We start from the raw sequence: 16,132 nt of genomic DNA, 5'->3' as shown, positions 1-16,132 counted from the left end.
TTGACCAACAGAGATACAGGAGACCATTGAAAATTACACTTGTTTTCTCAGACGAAGCAGCAAAACATGTCTGGGTGAAAATTTCAAGTTGTGGTCCTATCAAACTTTTGATGTAAACATTAACTAAAGCTCTTGACCTGCATCTGCATGATTTTATGTATTGTGCTGCTGCATTATATAACTGCATTTCCTATTCCTATTACTTCCTATTAAAGGCGTCAGGATCCCGTGCTCTCATTGCCATAGCCCGGGTTCGATTCGCGGGCAGGGCGCTAACCCAGCCACTGAAGAGTTAACTCTCAGTGCAGGTCGCAAGCAGGATAAAATGGGAGGGTTGCATCAGGAAGGGCATCCGGTGTAAAAACCTGTGCCAAATCAAAATATGCGGACCAAATGATCCTCTGTAGCGACCCCAAAACAAGGGGCAGCCGAAAGAGGAACAACAGTTCCTATTAAAGTGGCCAGCAGGTGTACACATATACACACATGCTATACTATATATATATATATATAAAATCAATTTGATTGACGGAATAATTTAACAATTAATCTTTCTTCATTTCATTAGACTGATATAACTAATAATTATTTGTAAGTATAAATATGATTAAAGATCTAGGAATATTAAAGTCTGTACAGGATCTCAAAAAACTTGTTCATAAACTGCTTTCAGCAACTGAGCTGAGCTCCTTAGGGGACATTTATATACAACAATCACCATTACTAAATGCTTTCCCAGCTTTTTTTGTCTCAATGTACAATATCTCTGGGCAAAATCAAAATATTTGTTCACATATGCATCATTTTAAGATCATGCATATGTGATGGTTGAGGAAAACATACGGTAAATTATTTTGTGTGTGTGGACATTTTTAAATCGATCATAGGAAGATATAGGGGGGAAAAAGTGAACATCTGTATTTACGATTATTCTTTATAAGTATAAAGAATATATTATCAGGTTTCCACTTACCTGATCATTTCTATACTTAAATCATAATAAGTGATGAGTATATGCATTTGTCGTTTCTAATTTAGTATACATAATGGCATTTCATTCATTTTGTATTTGGTTTGTTTTATTTTTGTGTTCGATTGCTCCTAGATACCTTTTCCACTTTTTTTCTACACACATTTATTTTAATCACGGAATAAATTACACAATTTGCCAGTCACATCCTAAAATAGGGACACAATAATCTGGCAGAATATCCATCTTGAACACCACATGACAGCGATGTCACTAGTTTTTCAGGACAGTCTCTTAAAACCCAGGATCCCAAGATATTCTCTGCTGCTTCTCCGTCTCCTCATAACAGACGATTTCATCTCCAGGTTTAAAGTCAATAACCTTGTCCAAACACAGTCCGCACTCCATGCCGGTCTTCACAACCTGCACATCATCTTTATGATGTTTTAGTGCAGTCAAAGCCCCTTCCCAAAGAACCTCTCTTCCTCGAATGAGTCGGAATTTCATCTTCTTGTCCAGTTGACCCTTCTGGACTCTGCAGCCAGCCACTGGGACCTTCTTCTTCCCTACAGTCACGTCGAATGTGGCCAGAACAGAGGCTTCTCCTACTATATTCTCCTCAGTGACTGGGGGTAGTTTACTGCTAAGCTCCTCTTTCAGGTCATCTATCAGATGGTAGATGACACGATGCATCTTTAAGGGAATGCCCTTCTTGGCAGCCATGTCTTGTATCGACTTATTAGCTCCAATGTTGAAACCGTATATTGTTCCTGAGAAGGTTTCTGCCAGGTTAATGTCATTTTCTGAGATGTCCCCAACACCAAAATGCACTATGTCTAACCCACACTTCTCCTCTGCATCATAACTTTCAAGGATGTTCAAAATGGCCTCCACTGACCCATCAACATCACCTTTGACAATAAGACTCAGACTGAGATCCTCATCCTTGGTTTTCTCACTGGGTCTGGAGGATACATGGTGTTTGTTAGCCTTGTAGAGAGCTACTTTCCTCTGTCTCCAGTTGAGATGTGCCAGTCTCTCCCTGTCTTTTTGATAGCTCTCTTGGTGTTGCTTCTGCTTGGCCTCGATGGCTTGCTGATCCTCCTTCAGCTTGTTTTGTTCTTCCATGTATTCGCGCCACTCCACTACCTCCCGAGCCCGTTGCTCAGACTCCACCTCCAGAATTTCCTCACCAACGGAAGGTAGTTCCTTCCAGCCAACAATCTCCACAGGAATACCAGGGCCTGCATTTGTCAAAGTTTGTCCGTTCTCATCAAACAATAAGCGCACTTTAGCCCAGGCCTTTCCTGCCACCAGTGTGCAGCCCTTCTTTAAAGTGCCCCTTTTCACTATTGCCATGGTAACAGGTCCTTTGCCCTTGCTTGTATGGCTTTCGATGACTGTCCCTTCTACTAAACCCTTCGGGTCAGCTTTCAGTTCCAGCATCTCAGCAAGTGCTACGATGGCTTCAGCCAGCTCCATCAGATTCTCTCCCTTCAAAGCAGACAAATGGATGGCCTGGATGTCTCCTCCAAACTCTTCACACACAACATCATGGGCCAGCAAAGCTTGTTTCACTTTCTGGGGCTCTGCCTGAGGCTTATCACATTTATTTACTGCCACAATGATTGGTACTCTGGCCTTCTTGGCATGCTGTATGGACTCGATGGTCTGCTTCATCACTCCGTCATCAGCTGCAACCACTAGAATTATGATGTCGGTAACCAAAGCTCCACGAGCCCTCATAGCAGAAAACGCTGCATGTCCAGGGGTGTCCAGAAACGTAATGAGCTCACCGGAAGGAAGCTGGACCAGAAAAGCTCCAGTGTGTTGAGTGATGCCTCCAGCCTCTTGTACAGCAATCTGGCTCTTCCTCAGGCTGTCCAGCAGCGTTGTCTTCCCATGATCCACATGCCCCATAATAGTTACTACTGGAGGTCTGTTCACTAAGTTAGCCGGATCTGGTGGTGGTTGTCTCTGGATGTCTTTGTTTTCTCTGACTTCATTCTCCACTATCTTGGCCCATTTGTACTTCATCCCAGACCTCTTTATAGCCTCTTTTAGCCACTTCTCCTCCAACACAGTGTCTGGTTCCAGATCATTGATATTTATAGCTGTGCTCAGTATGGCCTCATATACATGATCTATGTCTTTGTTCATAGCCTCAGCAAGTTGAGAGACAGTCATAGATTGTTTGATCTCCACTTCTTGCTTCTCCTGTTTCTCTAATTTCACTGGTTTCTGGATAAACGTCTTACTTTTGCCATGTACTCTACCCTAAACAGAGCAAAAAAATTAGAATTAGTCAATTTATCATTCAACATCTTCAAAATATGACTTACATACGCATACAAATTCCTTAAGACTAACTGTATACATTTCTTTGTGTTTGTATTGTGTGTATATTGCATTACCGGTTTAGCAGCCAGGTATCGTGCATGCTGGGGAGCGTATATTGAAACATCAAGACAATGGGCTGATACAGCCCTCCCGACCAGGACAGAAAACCTCTTAATCATGGCACTGATGACAAACATACAAAATTGCATAGTAAACACAAGAGAAGATATGAATTAGGTTTCAAAATAAGATTCATCAATGCACTTTTTGATTGCAATATCTAAAGGATACAGAAAATTAGTCTGAAAAATGACCAAGAGCTGAATTTTTTAAGACCCTTAAATTCAATCTGACCAGTGAAGTGTGAAAGGTATGGAATATATAAGTATTTTACTTTTCTAATTATTATGAATACTGATAGACACAACCTCACTTTCATAAGCCTGGAACACTGTCATTAGCTCATCTTTGTGTTGCAAAGGTTCGCCTTGAGAACATTGCAAAAGATGCCTGACTCATCCCAGGCTGCATGGCTCTTTTTTTCCTTAATGTGAAAGCACACTTGTGACTACGAGCCCCTTCGCCCAGAATCAGTCTAGGATGAAGACTCATTATTATTTGGGCCAAGTGTGAAACAAGGCTTCAACAAGACTCTACCCTTTTCTTCCTGAAAACCTTATGGTACCTTTTTAAGACTTTTCCAGAAAAATAGGTTCAGGTCAGTGTTACTTTCCTAACAGTGTATTTAAAATATTTTCTTGATTTTCTCATTTTGTAAAAGCCTTTAAATATCAGCGAGCTAGACATGCAATGTATATCCCATGTTCAACACAAGATTTGTGTACTGATGTAAATAATTGAGTGGATTAGATCAGAAAAAATGTCTGGATAATAATCCAGAGACTCCGCCCAGTATCTGTCTTAATATTGCTATTTAGTGTCAGGGATCTATCCTTTTCTTCCTGAAAACATTATGCAACCTTTGTGCATCAAATAAAGGAAACAGATTTAGAACCATAGTTTTTTGGGTCAGTGTTACTTTCTCAACATCCATCCATCCATCCATCTTCTTTAACCACTTTTTTCCTAATTAGGGTCACGGGGATCTTCTGGAGCCTGTCCCAGCACACATTGGGCGAAAGGCACCCTGGACAGGTCTCTTTCTCAACAGTGTATCTAAAATATTTTCTAGATACCTTTAAATATCAGCGAGCTACACATACAATGTATATCCTATGTTCAGTCTGATAATAATCCAGAGACTCAGTCTAGTGTCTGTATTAATATTGCTATTTAGTGTCTGGGCTCTACCTTTTTTCTTCCTCAAAACATTATGTACCTTTTTAAGACTTTTTCCCAGACAAATATATAGTGATACACATTATGCTTCCTTCATTTAGAGCATCAAATAAAGGAAACAGATTTAAAACCACAGTGTTTCAGTTCGGTGTTACTTTCCTAACAGTGTATCTAAAATATTTTCTTGATTTTCTTATCTATCAGCGAGCTACACGTACAACGTATATCCTATGTTCAACACAAGATATGTGTATTGACGTGAATAATTGTGTGGATTTGATTCGCTCAGAAAATACACTTATATTGCCAAAAGTTTTGGGACACCCCTCCAAATCATTGAATTCGGGTGTTGTTTATCAGGATTTGGGCTCGGCCCCTTAGGTCCAGTTGAAAGTAACTCTTAATGCTTCAGCATACCAAGGCATTTTGGACAATTTCATGCTCCTAATTCCCTTTGTGGGAACAGATTGAGGATGACCCCTTCCTGTTCCAACATGACTGCACACCAGTGCACAAAACAAGGTCCATAAAGACATTGGGCAGCGAGTTTGGTGTCCGAGTATCGGTGTTAATGCTGATATTTAGTGTCAGGTCAGTACAGGCTACACCCCGCTGTAGGGGTCTATAAGCGTGCATGTTTCAGATTAGTGGTTATTTCAGAACCTGAATGGATTTAATCTAAACCTTAATAACTCTGGGGTTATAAATATGAACCTAATAACATTTTTCTATTTTTAATATGTCCTGAAGGGGTCATTGGGATTGATGTGACAGTTAATGGAGTCTCTGACCAGATAATGTTAGAAAGTCCCCTCTGTACACATCACATGCGTTCGCATTCATCCAACAGCAGGACAAACTACCGGTCAGTCTGTCCTTCTGTCTAATCAAACATTTCCTAACACTCTTTAATACACTACATCACACCACGCACATTATATATACTCTCTATACTATACTGATAGATCGCATACAGAAGCATGGACCAATTGACTTTGAATATTCTTACCGTCCCAAAGCTTCCGGCTTGCCTTAAGACTTCCTTCGACGTTCTGTGTCATCACTTCCGTCGAGAGTAGCCAGTTCCTGTAGAGCTGTCAAAGTAGTGTTTGTCCGTTTGTTGTCTTTTAAAGGATAAAAAAACAAACAAACAACAGCGGTTTATTGTCTGGATGTTACAAAAAGATGTAGTTAGTGACTGTAGTGAATCGTACTTCGGGGTTTTACACACACACACACACACACACACACACACACACAGCGTCTACGCTTAAGCGCCTTCTCCTAGACCCAGAGCCTGAAGTCCACTCATCAGGGTCAGTAACATCTCTTCCAGCTGTTGCTCTTTAACTACTTTTACACAGGTACAAAGTGTTATTTATTGTGATTGAATTTAATTTGGTTGTTTTCATACTTTGCAATTTCATTTAAACTCGTTTGTTCCATATTGTTTTTGTTTTTTTTTTACACCCTATTAGGTCATTTAAGGTAGTGGAGAAGTTTAAGAGGAAAGAGAAGACACAGACCTTTATCTGTATTTGGGATATTATTCTTTTATATATCCTATTATTATGTACACAGATCAGGCGTAACGTTATGAGCGGTGAGAGGTGAAGTGAATAAGACTGATGATCTCCTCATCATGGCACCTGTTAGTGGGTGGGATATATTAGGCAGCAAGTGAACATTTTGTTCTTAAAGTCGATGTGTTAGAAGCAGGAAAAATGGACAAGCGTAAGGATTTGAGCGAGTTTTATGAAGAACCAGATTGTGATGGCTAGACGACTGGATCAGAGCGTCTCCAAATCTGCAGCTCTTGTGGGGTGTTCCCGGTCTGCAGTGGTCAGTATCTATCAAAAGTGGTCCAAGGAAGGAACAGTGGTGAACCGGCGACAGGGTCATGGGTGACCAAGGCTTATTGATGCAAGTTTGGAGCAAAGGCTGACCCGTGTGATCCGATCCAACAGACTGTTGCTCAAATTGCTGAAGAAGTTAATGCTGGTTCTGAGAGAAAGGTGTCAGAATACACAGTGCATGATGGGTCAGGTCTGTTTTGGCTGTGAAAGGAGGACCAACACAATATTAGGCAGGTGGTCACAATGTTATGCCTGATCAGTGTATTCTATTATTTAATGTTTAGTTGTATTATTCTGTCATACAAACCCATGTAATGCTGAACGGTCAGATACACTGTAGTGTCCATGTACCCAAGCAGTTTATTGAGATGATAAAAGCGCTTTTCAACATTTAGGACATGGAGACGCACAGTTCAGGACTCACAAGGAAAAGAAGAAGAGAGGGAGCAAATGGAAAGATGGACAAGGAAGAACGAGGTGGAAAAATCCCACGTAGGACTTCGGTGAGTCAAGTTATGGCATTTTGATATCAGGCTTTCATAGAGTTTTACCTAAAAAATAAATAAATAAATAAATAAATAAATAAAAATAGTAGTTCATATTGCTAAAAAAGAAGCCTCTAAATAATGTAATTTTAAAAAATTATAAATAGTTAAATAGAATAAAGGTCTTTCAGAATGAAAAATAATAGATAACATATTTCCTATAGAAATAAGCCATCTTTAGTTATAGCACCATAAACTAACTATTTATGTATTTAGAAAAAGCCATAATTTCTATCAAACCCCAGATAAAACCAAGCAGTGGTGATGAGTAGTCACAAAAGAAATGGTAACAGTTTGAATAAATGGCATTTATTGCATAGACATTGCCAAGAAGAGAGTTTAAAGCTAATAATAATTTAGAGATATACAAACAATGATGGTTGTTGTAGGGAAGTGGGAACAATGGTGATCAGTGATTGGTTGGGAACAATGGTAACCAGTAGCTGTGACTCAGTACACAGACACAGTAGCTATATATGTGTCATGGGACATATTGAAAGCAATTTTTGTTGTTGGTGTGTGTGTGTGTGTATTTCAGACCTTGAAAGAACCTGCACCCTTTTCTGACCAGCTGAAGCCTATGTCCACTCCATACACTCGTGTTAGCCTAGAGGAAGCCCGCTGTGGCACACCAGGTGCTTGCATACAGTATCTATTTTATCTTCAGAGACCGCCAAACTAAACATATAAATAATGTATTATTATAAAAACGTACTGTAGTTGCCTGTTTATTAGGAACACCTTATACATACTGTATCTTCGATATACAGTAGTCTAGCTGTGTCCAGCATTAACATAAAATCTAGTCAGCACTGGTCCTGTGGCGGTCATTTACATTGGTGGGTGGGGTTAAAGGAGTCCAAATTTGCATAGCAATAAACTCTGTAATTATATACCTAGAAATGGAGGGTGAACCTGAGAAAAATTCTTTGTATATGTGTATATATATATATATATATGACATATTTAGTAAAGAATTTTTCCTTTTTCTTGTTGTTTTATGGGCCTTACAGTACGCGTGTACGCTGATGGGATTTTCGACATGTTTCATTCTGGACATGCCCGAGCTCTGATGCAGGCTAAATGTCTTTTTCCAAACACTCATCTCATCGTAGGCGGTAAGTAGCATAAAACTACACTTTGTCCTCTCCTGAGTGATTAATTTAGTAGACAAGGGTCACACCTTGTCATAACACAATTAAGTTATACAGAGGTGTGTGTTTGCCAGTACTAGACTGACAGAATGAGCTAGGCCTTTATTTACAGGAGAATATAATTCTTTACATAAGGACTAATCAAGGCATGGACTCCACTAGATCCCTGAAGGTGTGCTGTGGTATCCGGCACCAAGATGTTAGCAACAGATCCTTTAAGTCCTGTAAGTTGCAAGCTGGGGACTCCATGGGCCCTACTTCGCAACTTATAGGAAGTAAAGTATATTTACAGGACTTAAAGGATACTTTTGATAGATACTGACCACTGCAGACCGGGAACACCCCAAGAGCTGCAGTTTTGGAGATGCTCTGATCCAGTCGTCTAGCCATGGCCCAAATCCTTACGCTTGTCCATTTTTCCTGCTTCTAACACATCAACTTTGAGGACAAAATGTTCACTTGCTGCCTAATATATCCCACACACTAACAGGTGCCATGATGAGGAGATCGTCAGTGTTATTCACATCACCTCTCAGTGGTCATAATGTTATGTCTGATCTGTGTATATTTACATGAGAGAGCACTGAAATGAAGCTCCACTCTACCGTGACTGAATGATGGCTGTGATCTGTGGGCAGTGTGAACTGAAAAGCCTGAACCGCACAATAAATAACGATTGCAGCTTTTCTGGAAGGAAGTGCATGCCACTTGGCACTCGTTTTTTTGTGTGCTGCGTTCAGGAAAACGTGAATCTGAAGAAACTATGAGAACAAAAATAAACGAATAAAAAGCCTTAGAAAGCACATTAAGACAAATACTTTGGTTAGCTTTGTAGTTTTAAACGTCCCTCTATTTGACTAATACTTTATTGATAATTAAGATAAAAAGCCCCATCCTCAATACAGTACAGTGCATGTCATGGTGCGACACTTGTGTCATCACAGCTTATACACAAATATAGACTAGTTTAATGTCATAAAACATCATGCAGTTGATCACAATTGGTCATTTTATTTAATAACCTGAAATTAGGCTTTTATTATGGAACTCTTTTCACAGTGTGCAGCGACGATTTGACGCACAAGCTCAAGGGCTTTACTGTTATGAACGAGGACGAGCGTTACGACGCAGTGAGTCACTGCCGCTACGTGGACGAGGTGGTCAGGGATGCCCCATGGACACTAACACCAGAGTTCCTGACCAAACACAGAGTGTGTGACTATTTGAAAGATGCCATGACTTTAAGTGAATATTTAACAGCTTTATATATTTAGAAATATTTCAGGCTGATTTTTGTTTTCCTGTCACGTAGATTGACTTTGTTGCCCATGACGACATCCCGTACGTTTCAGACGAGAGTGATGATGTTTACAAGCACATAAAGGAGGCTGGTATGTGACAAGTCAGATGATCAGTACAGTACAGGGCAAGGAGTTCGGACTTCTTATTTATTTACTATCTCATTTCAGGCATGTTTGCACCCACACAAAGGACAGAGGGCATCTCCACCTCTGACATCATCACACGCATCGTCCGGGACTACGACCTGTACGTGCGACGCAACCTGCAGAGAGGCTACACTGCCAAGGAGCTTAACGTCAGCTTCATCAATGTGAGTTCCAGCAGCATCTTTAACAGTGTCCTGCAGGTTTAAGAGCCTGTTTTTACTTCTGAAAGGAACCAGATCATCGAGATTCCACATCCATGATCCATTACTGATACACTACATTTCTATCACTCCTAAGCTATCACTTCTATCGAATGCCATCGAACATGCACTACCTCTTCCTCTCATCTCTAAATCTTTACTGAGAAAATTCTTCTCCTCGGCACCAGTCAGCCTATCGTGTAGCTCTGAAGTTCACTTCCTGTCTGTAAGCAAAACTGGTTATTAGTTTAGGATACTGACAGAGTAGCTGTATGTCATCATATTAGATAAAATAAGCATGTATAGTAGTTTAGATGCATAGCTGTTTGTGTACTGAGCCGTTTAAAAAATGTACTGCTTTGCCGAGAAGTACGCCTCTGCGTTTTTCGTTCAGATCCTTAATTATTTAAAACGGTATTAAAGTTGCACCACTATAATTACCCATTAAAATGAGGACTCTTGGTATAGTGTAAATAAAGATGGCTGGCCTGCTGTGCTACAGATGTAGAGCATGGCCCAGCTGTGCTGATGTCATCTAACACAGACTAACAAGTACCAGTTTAAGCTTAAATACTGCTACATAAGTTTCAGTCATTTTAAATAAAGCATACATTTATGAACAGATTGACCATCAGGAGCCAGGGGAGGAAACACTGGCCATGCTGTCTGGCTGAGAGAAATAACCTACTTTCTCTTTCCCTCTCTCTCTCTCTCTCTCTCTCTCTCTCTCTCTCCCCCCCTCTCTTTCTCCCATCTCTCCCTCTTTCTCCTCTCTCTTTCTCTCTCTCTCTTTCTTTCTCCCGTCACCCTTTCTTTCTTTCTTTCTTTTTTCCCCCTCTCTCTCTCTTTCTTTCTCCCCCTCTCTCTCTTTCTTTCTCCCCTCCCTCCCTCTCTTTCGTTCTTTCTTTCTTTCTTTCTTTCTTTCTTCCCCCCCTCTCTTTCTTTCTCCCCCCTCTCTCTTTCTCCCCCCTCCCTTTCTCTTTCACTCTCTCTGTCTTTCTCTCTCCATCACTCTCTCTCTTTCTCTCTCTCTGTCTTTCTCTCTCCTTCTCTCCATCACTCTCTCTCCATCACTTTATTTCTCTCTCTCTCTCTCTCTCTCTCTCTCTCTCTTTCACTCTCTCTCTTTCTTTCTCCCCCCTCTCACACTCTCACACTCTCTCTCTCTCTCTCTCTCTCTCTCTCTCACTCTCTCTCTCTGTCTTTCTCTCTCCCTCTCTCTCTCTCTCTCTATCTCTCCATCTCTCTCTCTCTCTCTCTGTGTTACCTAAAAGAGGGCACCTGTGATCTCTTGAATGTGGAAGATGATGCATAGTGTTTTTCTCAGAGTGTGTAAAGAAGCATGAGCAGTTTATAAAGACGCACCTGTCTGGCTTCACGTGTCTTGGAAGCACATTAGCCTTCGTCCTCCCCCAGCTGGTAACTGTCATCTGATTGGGGAGAACTAGCTGATATTGTGGAAATTAGTGACCAAATCGGGGAGAAAACCAGAGGAAAGGAAATGTGGAGTGGAAGCGTACTGCTGCATCAGGCAGGAGTTTTTAAGCGGATTAGGAGTACGGCTTGGAAGCACACAGTGAATGCTTAATAGGAATGCTGTACCAGGAACTGTACAGAGACGGTGATTTATGAATATGACCTACTTAAAGAAATGACACTGATGTATGAAATAGACACTGGCACTGACAGGCACTGAAAAGAGTGGAAAGGGAGAGAAACAAACGGCAAAATACTTGAATAAAATTTGTAAGGAATCGTAAAGAAGAGAGTGTGTGGGATGAGGTTTTAGCACTGCACAAAGATGTGTATCAGTTACCTTTGAAATTCATCCTGATACATTTATTAATTCATTTATTAATATTTAATAACCACTTTATCATGATCACAATGGTGGTGGATTCAGAGTCTATCTTGGGAACACTGGGCGAGAATCTGGAGTGAAGAGACATCATGTATACACACACACACACACACACACTCTCTTTCCTCAGTGCAATCAAATAATGTGAGATTGTTCTCAGCTGTAGTAATGAACCTGAGACTCCGTGTGCTCTTTGCAGGAAAAGAAGTACCACCTTCAGGAGCACGTGGATAAGGTGAAGCAGAAGGTACGAGACGTGGAGGAGAAGAGTAAAGAGTTTGTGCAGAGGGTGGAGGAGAAGAGCATTGACCTCATCCAGAAGTGGGAGGAGAAATCACGCGAGTTCATTGGCAACTTCCTGCAGATGTTTGGGCCAGACGGGGCACTGGTGAGACAGCGGGGTGGATATGTGGGGCAATTATTTGTGTTCATGTTGACAGACCAACTGGATCATCATATTATCATTTTTCCACTTTTTCCTTGGACTACTGTATCTTCCTGAATGTTTTCCTTCAGGTAAATGAGGTTAAATGTGGAAGTAAGGAATGAGTGACTGAGAGCTTGTTTCCACTCTTGAACCAGATTCATTTCTGCACAGATTCCTATTCATTTGTCCCTCTAAACTGCACATGAATTAATGAATAACATTAATAAATAGGGTCTAGACATTCTGCATAAAAGATGGACAACATGGTGCTCTTAATTGTCTTCTAATGGGCTCTCCTGCAGCAAAATGTAGCCTAATAGGGGGCTTCCATCTTGCTTGGGCTTATAAGGAAGATGGAACAAGCTTTTATGAGAGCTATAGGACAGTGTGTCTTCTTGACGCTCACCCATATTTATTACAGACTTGCCTAAATCTGACAGACTTATATGTAAATCTTGAGATTGGAATTGATTTGAAATAATCTACACTGACCAGGCATAACATTATGACCACCTGCCTAATGTTTTTGCTGCCCAAAACAGCCCTGACCTGTCCGGATCACACGGGCCAGCCTTAGTTCCCCTCGTGCATCAGTGAGCCTTGGCCATCCATGACCCTGTCGCTGGTTCACCACTGTTCCTTCCTTGGAGCACTTTTGATGGATACTGACCACTGCAGACCGGGAACACCCCACAAGAGCTGCAGTTTTAGAGATGCTCTGATCCAGTCGTGTAGCCATCACAATTTGGCTCTTGTCAAACTCACTCAAATCTTTACGCTTGTCCATTTTTCCTGCTTCTAACACATCAACTTTGAGGACAAAATGTTCACTTGCTGCATAATATATCCCACCCACTAACAGGTGCCATGATGAGGAGATCATCAGTCTTATTCACTTCACCTCTCAGTGCTCATAATGTTATGCCTGATCGGTGTATCAGGAGTAATAGAACTTAACTCTAGAGGAAACTACTGGACAGTAAATTGGAGCTCAATTTCAATGCTGGATATTTTGACTAATATGGATGTTGCTGGGTTGTACTGCTGGCCACTAGAGGGCATTTAAGCAATTTTGGCTTCTGTAAAGGTCCTGTTATGATGAGAACAGTGTTTGTACTTTAACAACATACACTGCCTCTTCTTTGAGAACCATGCAGGGTTGAAGCACCAACATTTTATGTACAGGACATTCAGCATGATCTGGATGCCTGAAAATCTACATAAATAATACACTGACCAGCCATAACATTATGAGCACTGACAGGTGAAGAGTAATCAGGCATAACATTATAACCAGTGACCGGTGATGTTAATACGACTAATGATCTCCTCATCATGGCACCTGTTAGTGGGTGGGATATATTAGGTAGCAAGTGAACATTTTGTCCTCAAAGTTGATGTGTTAGAAGCAGGAAAATTGGACAAGCGTAAGGATTTGAGTGAGTTTGACGAAGGGCCAAATTGTGATGGCTAGACGACTGGATCAGAGCATCTCCAAAACTGCAGCTCTTGTGGGGTGTTCCCGGTCTGCAGTGGTCAGTATCTATCAAAAGTGGTCCAAGGAAGAAACAGTGGTGAACCGGTGACACGGTCATGGGCGACCGAGGCTCACTGATGCACGTGGGGAGCGAAGGCTGGCCCGTGTGATCCGATCCAACAGACGAGCTACTGTTGCTTAAAGTGCTGAAGAGGTTAATGCTGGTTCTGATAGAAAGGTGTCAGAATACACAGTGCATAAACGGTCAGGGCTGTTTTGGCAGCAAAAGGAGCTCCAACACAATAGGCAGGTGGTCATAATGTTATGCCTGATCAGTGTAAGTACACATTCATGGTCTTGCTCTTGAAAGCCAGCTGTATTTACAGGGGTGTAAATCTCCACAGTATACAATATTTGATGATACCACTGAATCTGCCATGATACTGCACATTTTGTTTCGATTTAATAGCCTGTGCTTAGTAAGTGACCAACTTTGTTCAGAATATGGGGTAGACCTACGACTAATTATGACGGCATACACAAGGACTATTTTAAAAGTATGATAAATCGCCACGCTAGCCTGTCAATTCAGAACTATTTTTCACATCCCAGTTGTTTGTCCTTTTTCTAATAATTATTAGATCAGTATTTATCAATCAATGATTAATTTCACATTTATGTCAATGCATCGAGCCAAATTGTAGTTATACGTCAGTATTTTTATTTATTTATTTATTTAGTAAATGAGATATTCCACCCGCCAATGCCCTGAATTCTTCTTCTTTTGGTTTTCAGAAGCACATGTTGAAGGAGGGGAAAGGGCGCATGCTGCAGGCCATCAGCCCCAGACAAAGCCCTGACAGCAGCCCTTCACGTGAAGAGCGCTCTCCTTCTCCTACCTTCCGTCTTCCTTTCTTCACCAAAACCCTCCCGTCCTCCTCGCCTCCTCACTACAGCGACGCACACAGCATCAGCGAGGACGACGAGGACTAGAGGGATTGTATTCCGCTTTTAAACCTCCAGACCACAGTGTCCAGTTCGAGTCCTAAACTGTAACACGGCTTTACGTTGATCTTGCGTAGGAGTCTGACGAGGACTCCTTCACTGGGGTGCATTAATTACTGTATGAAGGACCAGGGAATGCTCCTGGAAAGAAATGATTCTCAGATTTAATCAGTATTTGTTTTCGTGTCTTTTATACACATTCGGTTTGTGCACAAGTTGTTAAATCCAGTATGACTCTCACTGCACCACTCTTTGTATTACTGTCACATCACACGTTAGATTTTGTTCTGTTGGGTCCTTTTTTTGGTACCTTACGTCCAACAATCCACGCACACGTGCACCTCTTAAAGTGAAGCCAAAAATGAAGGGTACCTCTCCGTCTAGTCGTATGTTTGGTGAATGCTTCCATAGTTCTAGCTAACAAAGGAAAAGGTTATAGCTACCAGTTTATCAGAACACATATGAAATGACTTAGCGATGAGTTTTAGTGTATTTTTGTCATTTGTACAGTGCTAATAATGCACACAGGGTAAAGTGATGTGAACTTAGTAGCTAAACTGGTAGCTATAAGCATCCCATGCCTATGAGCCAGATTTTGTCCAAAACTTAAATCAAAAACTGATGGCTCAGCTAATCGGTTGCATCTGAACAATTGTGTAAATCTTTCTGGCCGAATTGTTCCTTTAAAGCTTATTACATTCCCTTCTGTCCCAGCGTAGACCACACGCTGGTGACGAAACACTGGAATTACTGCCTTTATGGAAATTTGATCACTGTGAGGGCGAAAGCCATAGCATGTGTATTCAAGGTCAAATGACTATTTTTAAAGATCTTAATTTTATTATTCTGTCCTGTTTACTTTATAATCGATGTCTTTCATTTGTGTTACAAATAAATTGAATTCTTATTGCTTTTCAGATTCTGCTTTTGTCCTGGTTTTAATTGTATGTGATTTACTACAATGTTTTTATTTTTTGTTTGTTTGTTTTTACTTACTCCAGATCTCCTTCATCAGCCATGACATGTTTAGAGTCGAGTTGTTCGGAGTATGTGGTTTCTGACACTGTAACATCTATAAAAAACACACCTCAGAGCTTAAAACTATAGCATATATACCGATCAGGCATGACATTATGTGTAGTTAGAGGTGAAGTGAATAAGACCGATGATCTCCTCATCATGGCACTTGTTAGTGGGTGGGATATATTAGGCAGCAAGTAAACATTTTGTCCTCAAAGTTGATGTGTTAGAAGCAGGAAAAATGGACAAGAGTAAGGATTTGAGCGAGTTTGATGACGGGACAAATTGTGATGGCTAGACGACTGGATCAGAGCATCTACAAAACTGCAGCTCTTGTGGGGTGTTCCCGGTCTGCAGTGGTCAGTATTTATGAAAAGTGGTCCAAGGAAGGAACAGTGGTGAACTGGTAACAGGGTCATGGGCGGCCAAGGCTCATTGATGCACGTGGGGAACGAAGGCTGGCCCGTGTGATCCGATCCAACAGACTGTTGCTCAGATTGCTGAAGACGTTAATGCTGGTTCTGATAGAA

At 41.1% G+C, this 16,132-nt stretch overlaps 2 protein-coding genes across 3 annotated transcripts; one reads left to right on the top strand and one right to left on the bottom strand.

The window, feature by feature from the left end:
• Positions 1 to 17: 17 nt before the first annotated feature.
• On the bottom strand, positions 18 to 5,658 carry mtif2 (mitochondrial translational initiation factor 2). Its single transcript, XM_058387709.1, has 3 exons — positions 5,619 to 5,658; positions 3,385 to 3,493; positions 18 to 3,247 (listed from the first exon to the last, which is right to left on the bottom strand). The coding sequence occupies exons 2-3, from the start codon at positions 3,487 to 3,489 to the stop codon at positions 1,265 to 1,267; spliced, it is 2,088 nt and encodes a 695-aa protein (XP_058243692.1). The 5' UTR covers positions 3,490 to 3,493; positions 5,619 to 5,658; the 3' UTR covers positions 18 to 1,264.
• Positions 5,659 to 5,780: 122 nt separating this feature from the next.
• Positions 5,781 to 15,499, top strand: pcyt1ab (phosphate cytidylyltransferase 1A, choline b). Of its 2 annotated transcripts, none has more exons than XM_058387710.1 (9): positions 5,781 to 5,925; positions 6,861 to 6,968; positions 7,549 to 7,645; positions 8,024 to 8,128; positions 9,224 to 9,375; positions 9,477 to 9,555; positions 9,634 to 9,776; positions 11,873 to 12,061; positions 14,373 to 15,499. In XM_058387710.1, exons 2-9 carry the CDS (start codon positions 6,864 to 6,866, stop codon positions 14,568 to 14,570), a joined length of 1,068 nt encoding a protein of 355 aa, XP_058243693.1. In that variant the 5' UTR covers positions 5,781 to 5,925; positions 6,861 to 6,863; the 3' UTR covers positions 14,571 to 15,499. The 2 variants fall into 2 exon arrangements, with proteins under 2 accessions (XP_058243693.1, XP_058243694.1); XM_058387711.1 differs by having other exon boundaries at positions 5,835 to 5,973.
• The last annotated feature ends 633 nt before the right edge of the window (positions 15,500 to 16,132 follow it).

The sequence above is a fragment of the Hemibagrus wyckioides genome, linkage group LG04, assembly GCF_019097595.1.
Source record: "Hemibagrus wyckioides isolate EC202008001 linkage group LG04, SWU_Hwy_1.0, whole genome shotgun sequence".
NCBI lineage: Eukaryota > Metazoa > Chordata > Actinopteri > Siluriformes > Bagridae > Hemibagrus > Hemibagrus wyckioides.
Note: the sequence above shows the minus strand (reverse complement) of the source record. Positions and strands in the feature narration are given on the sequence as shown.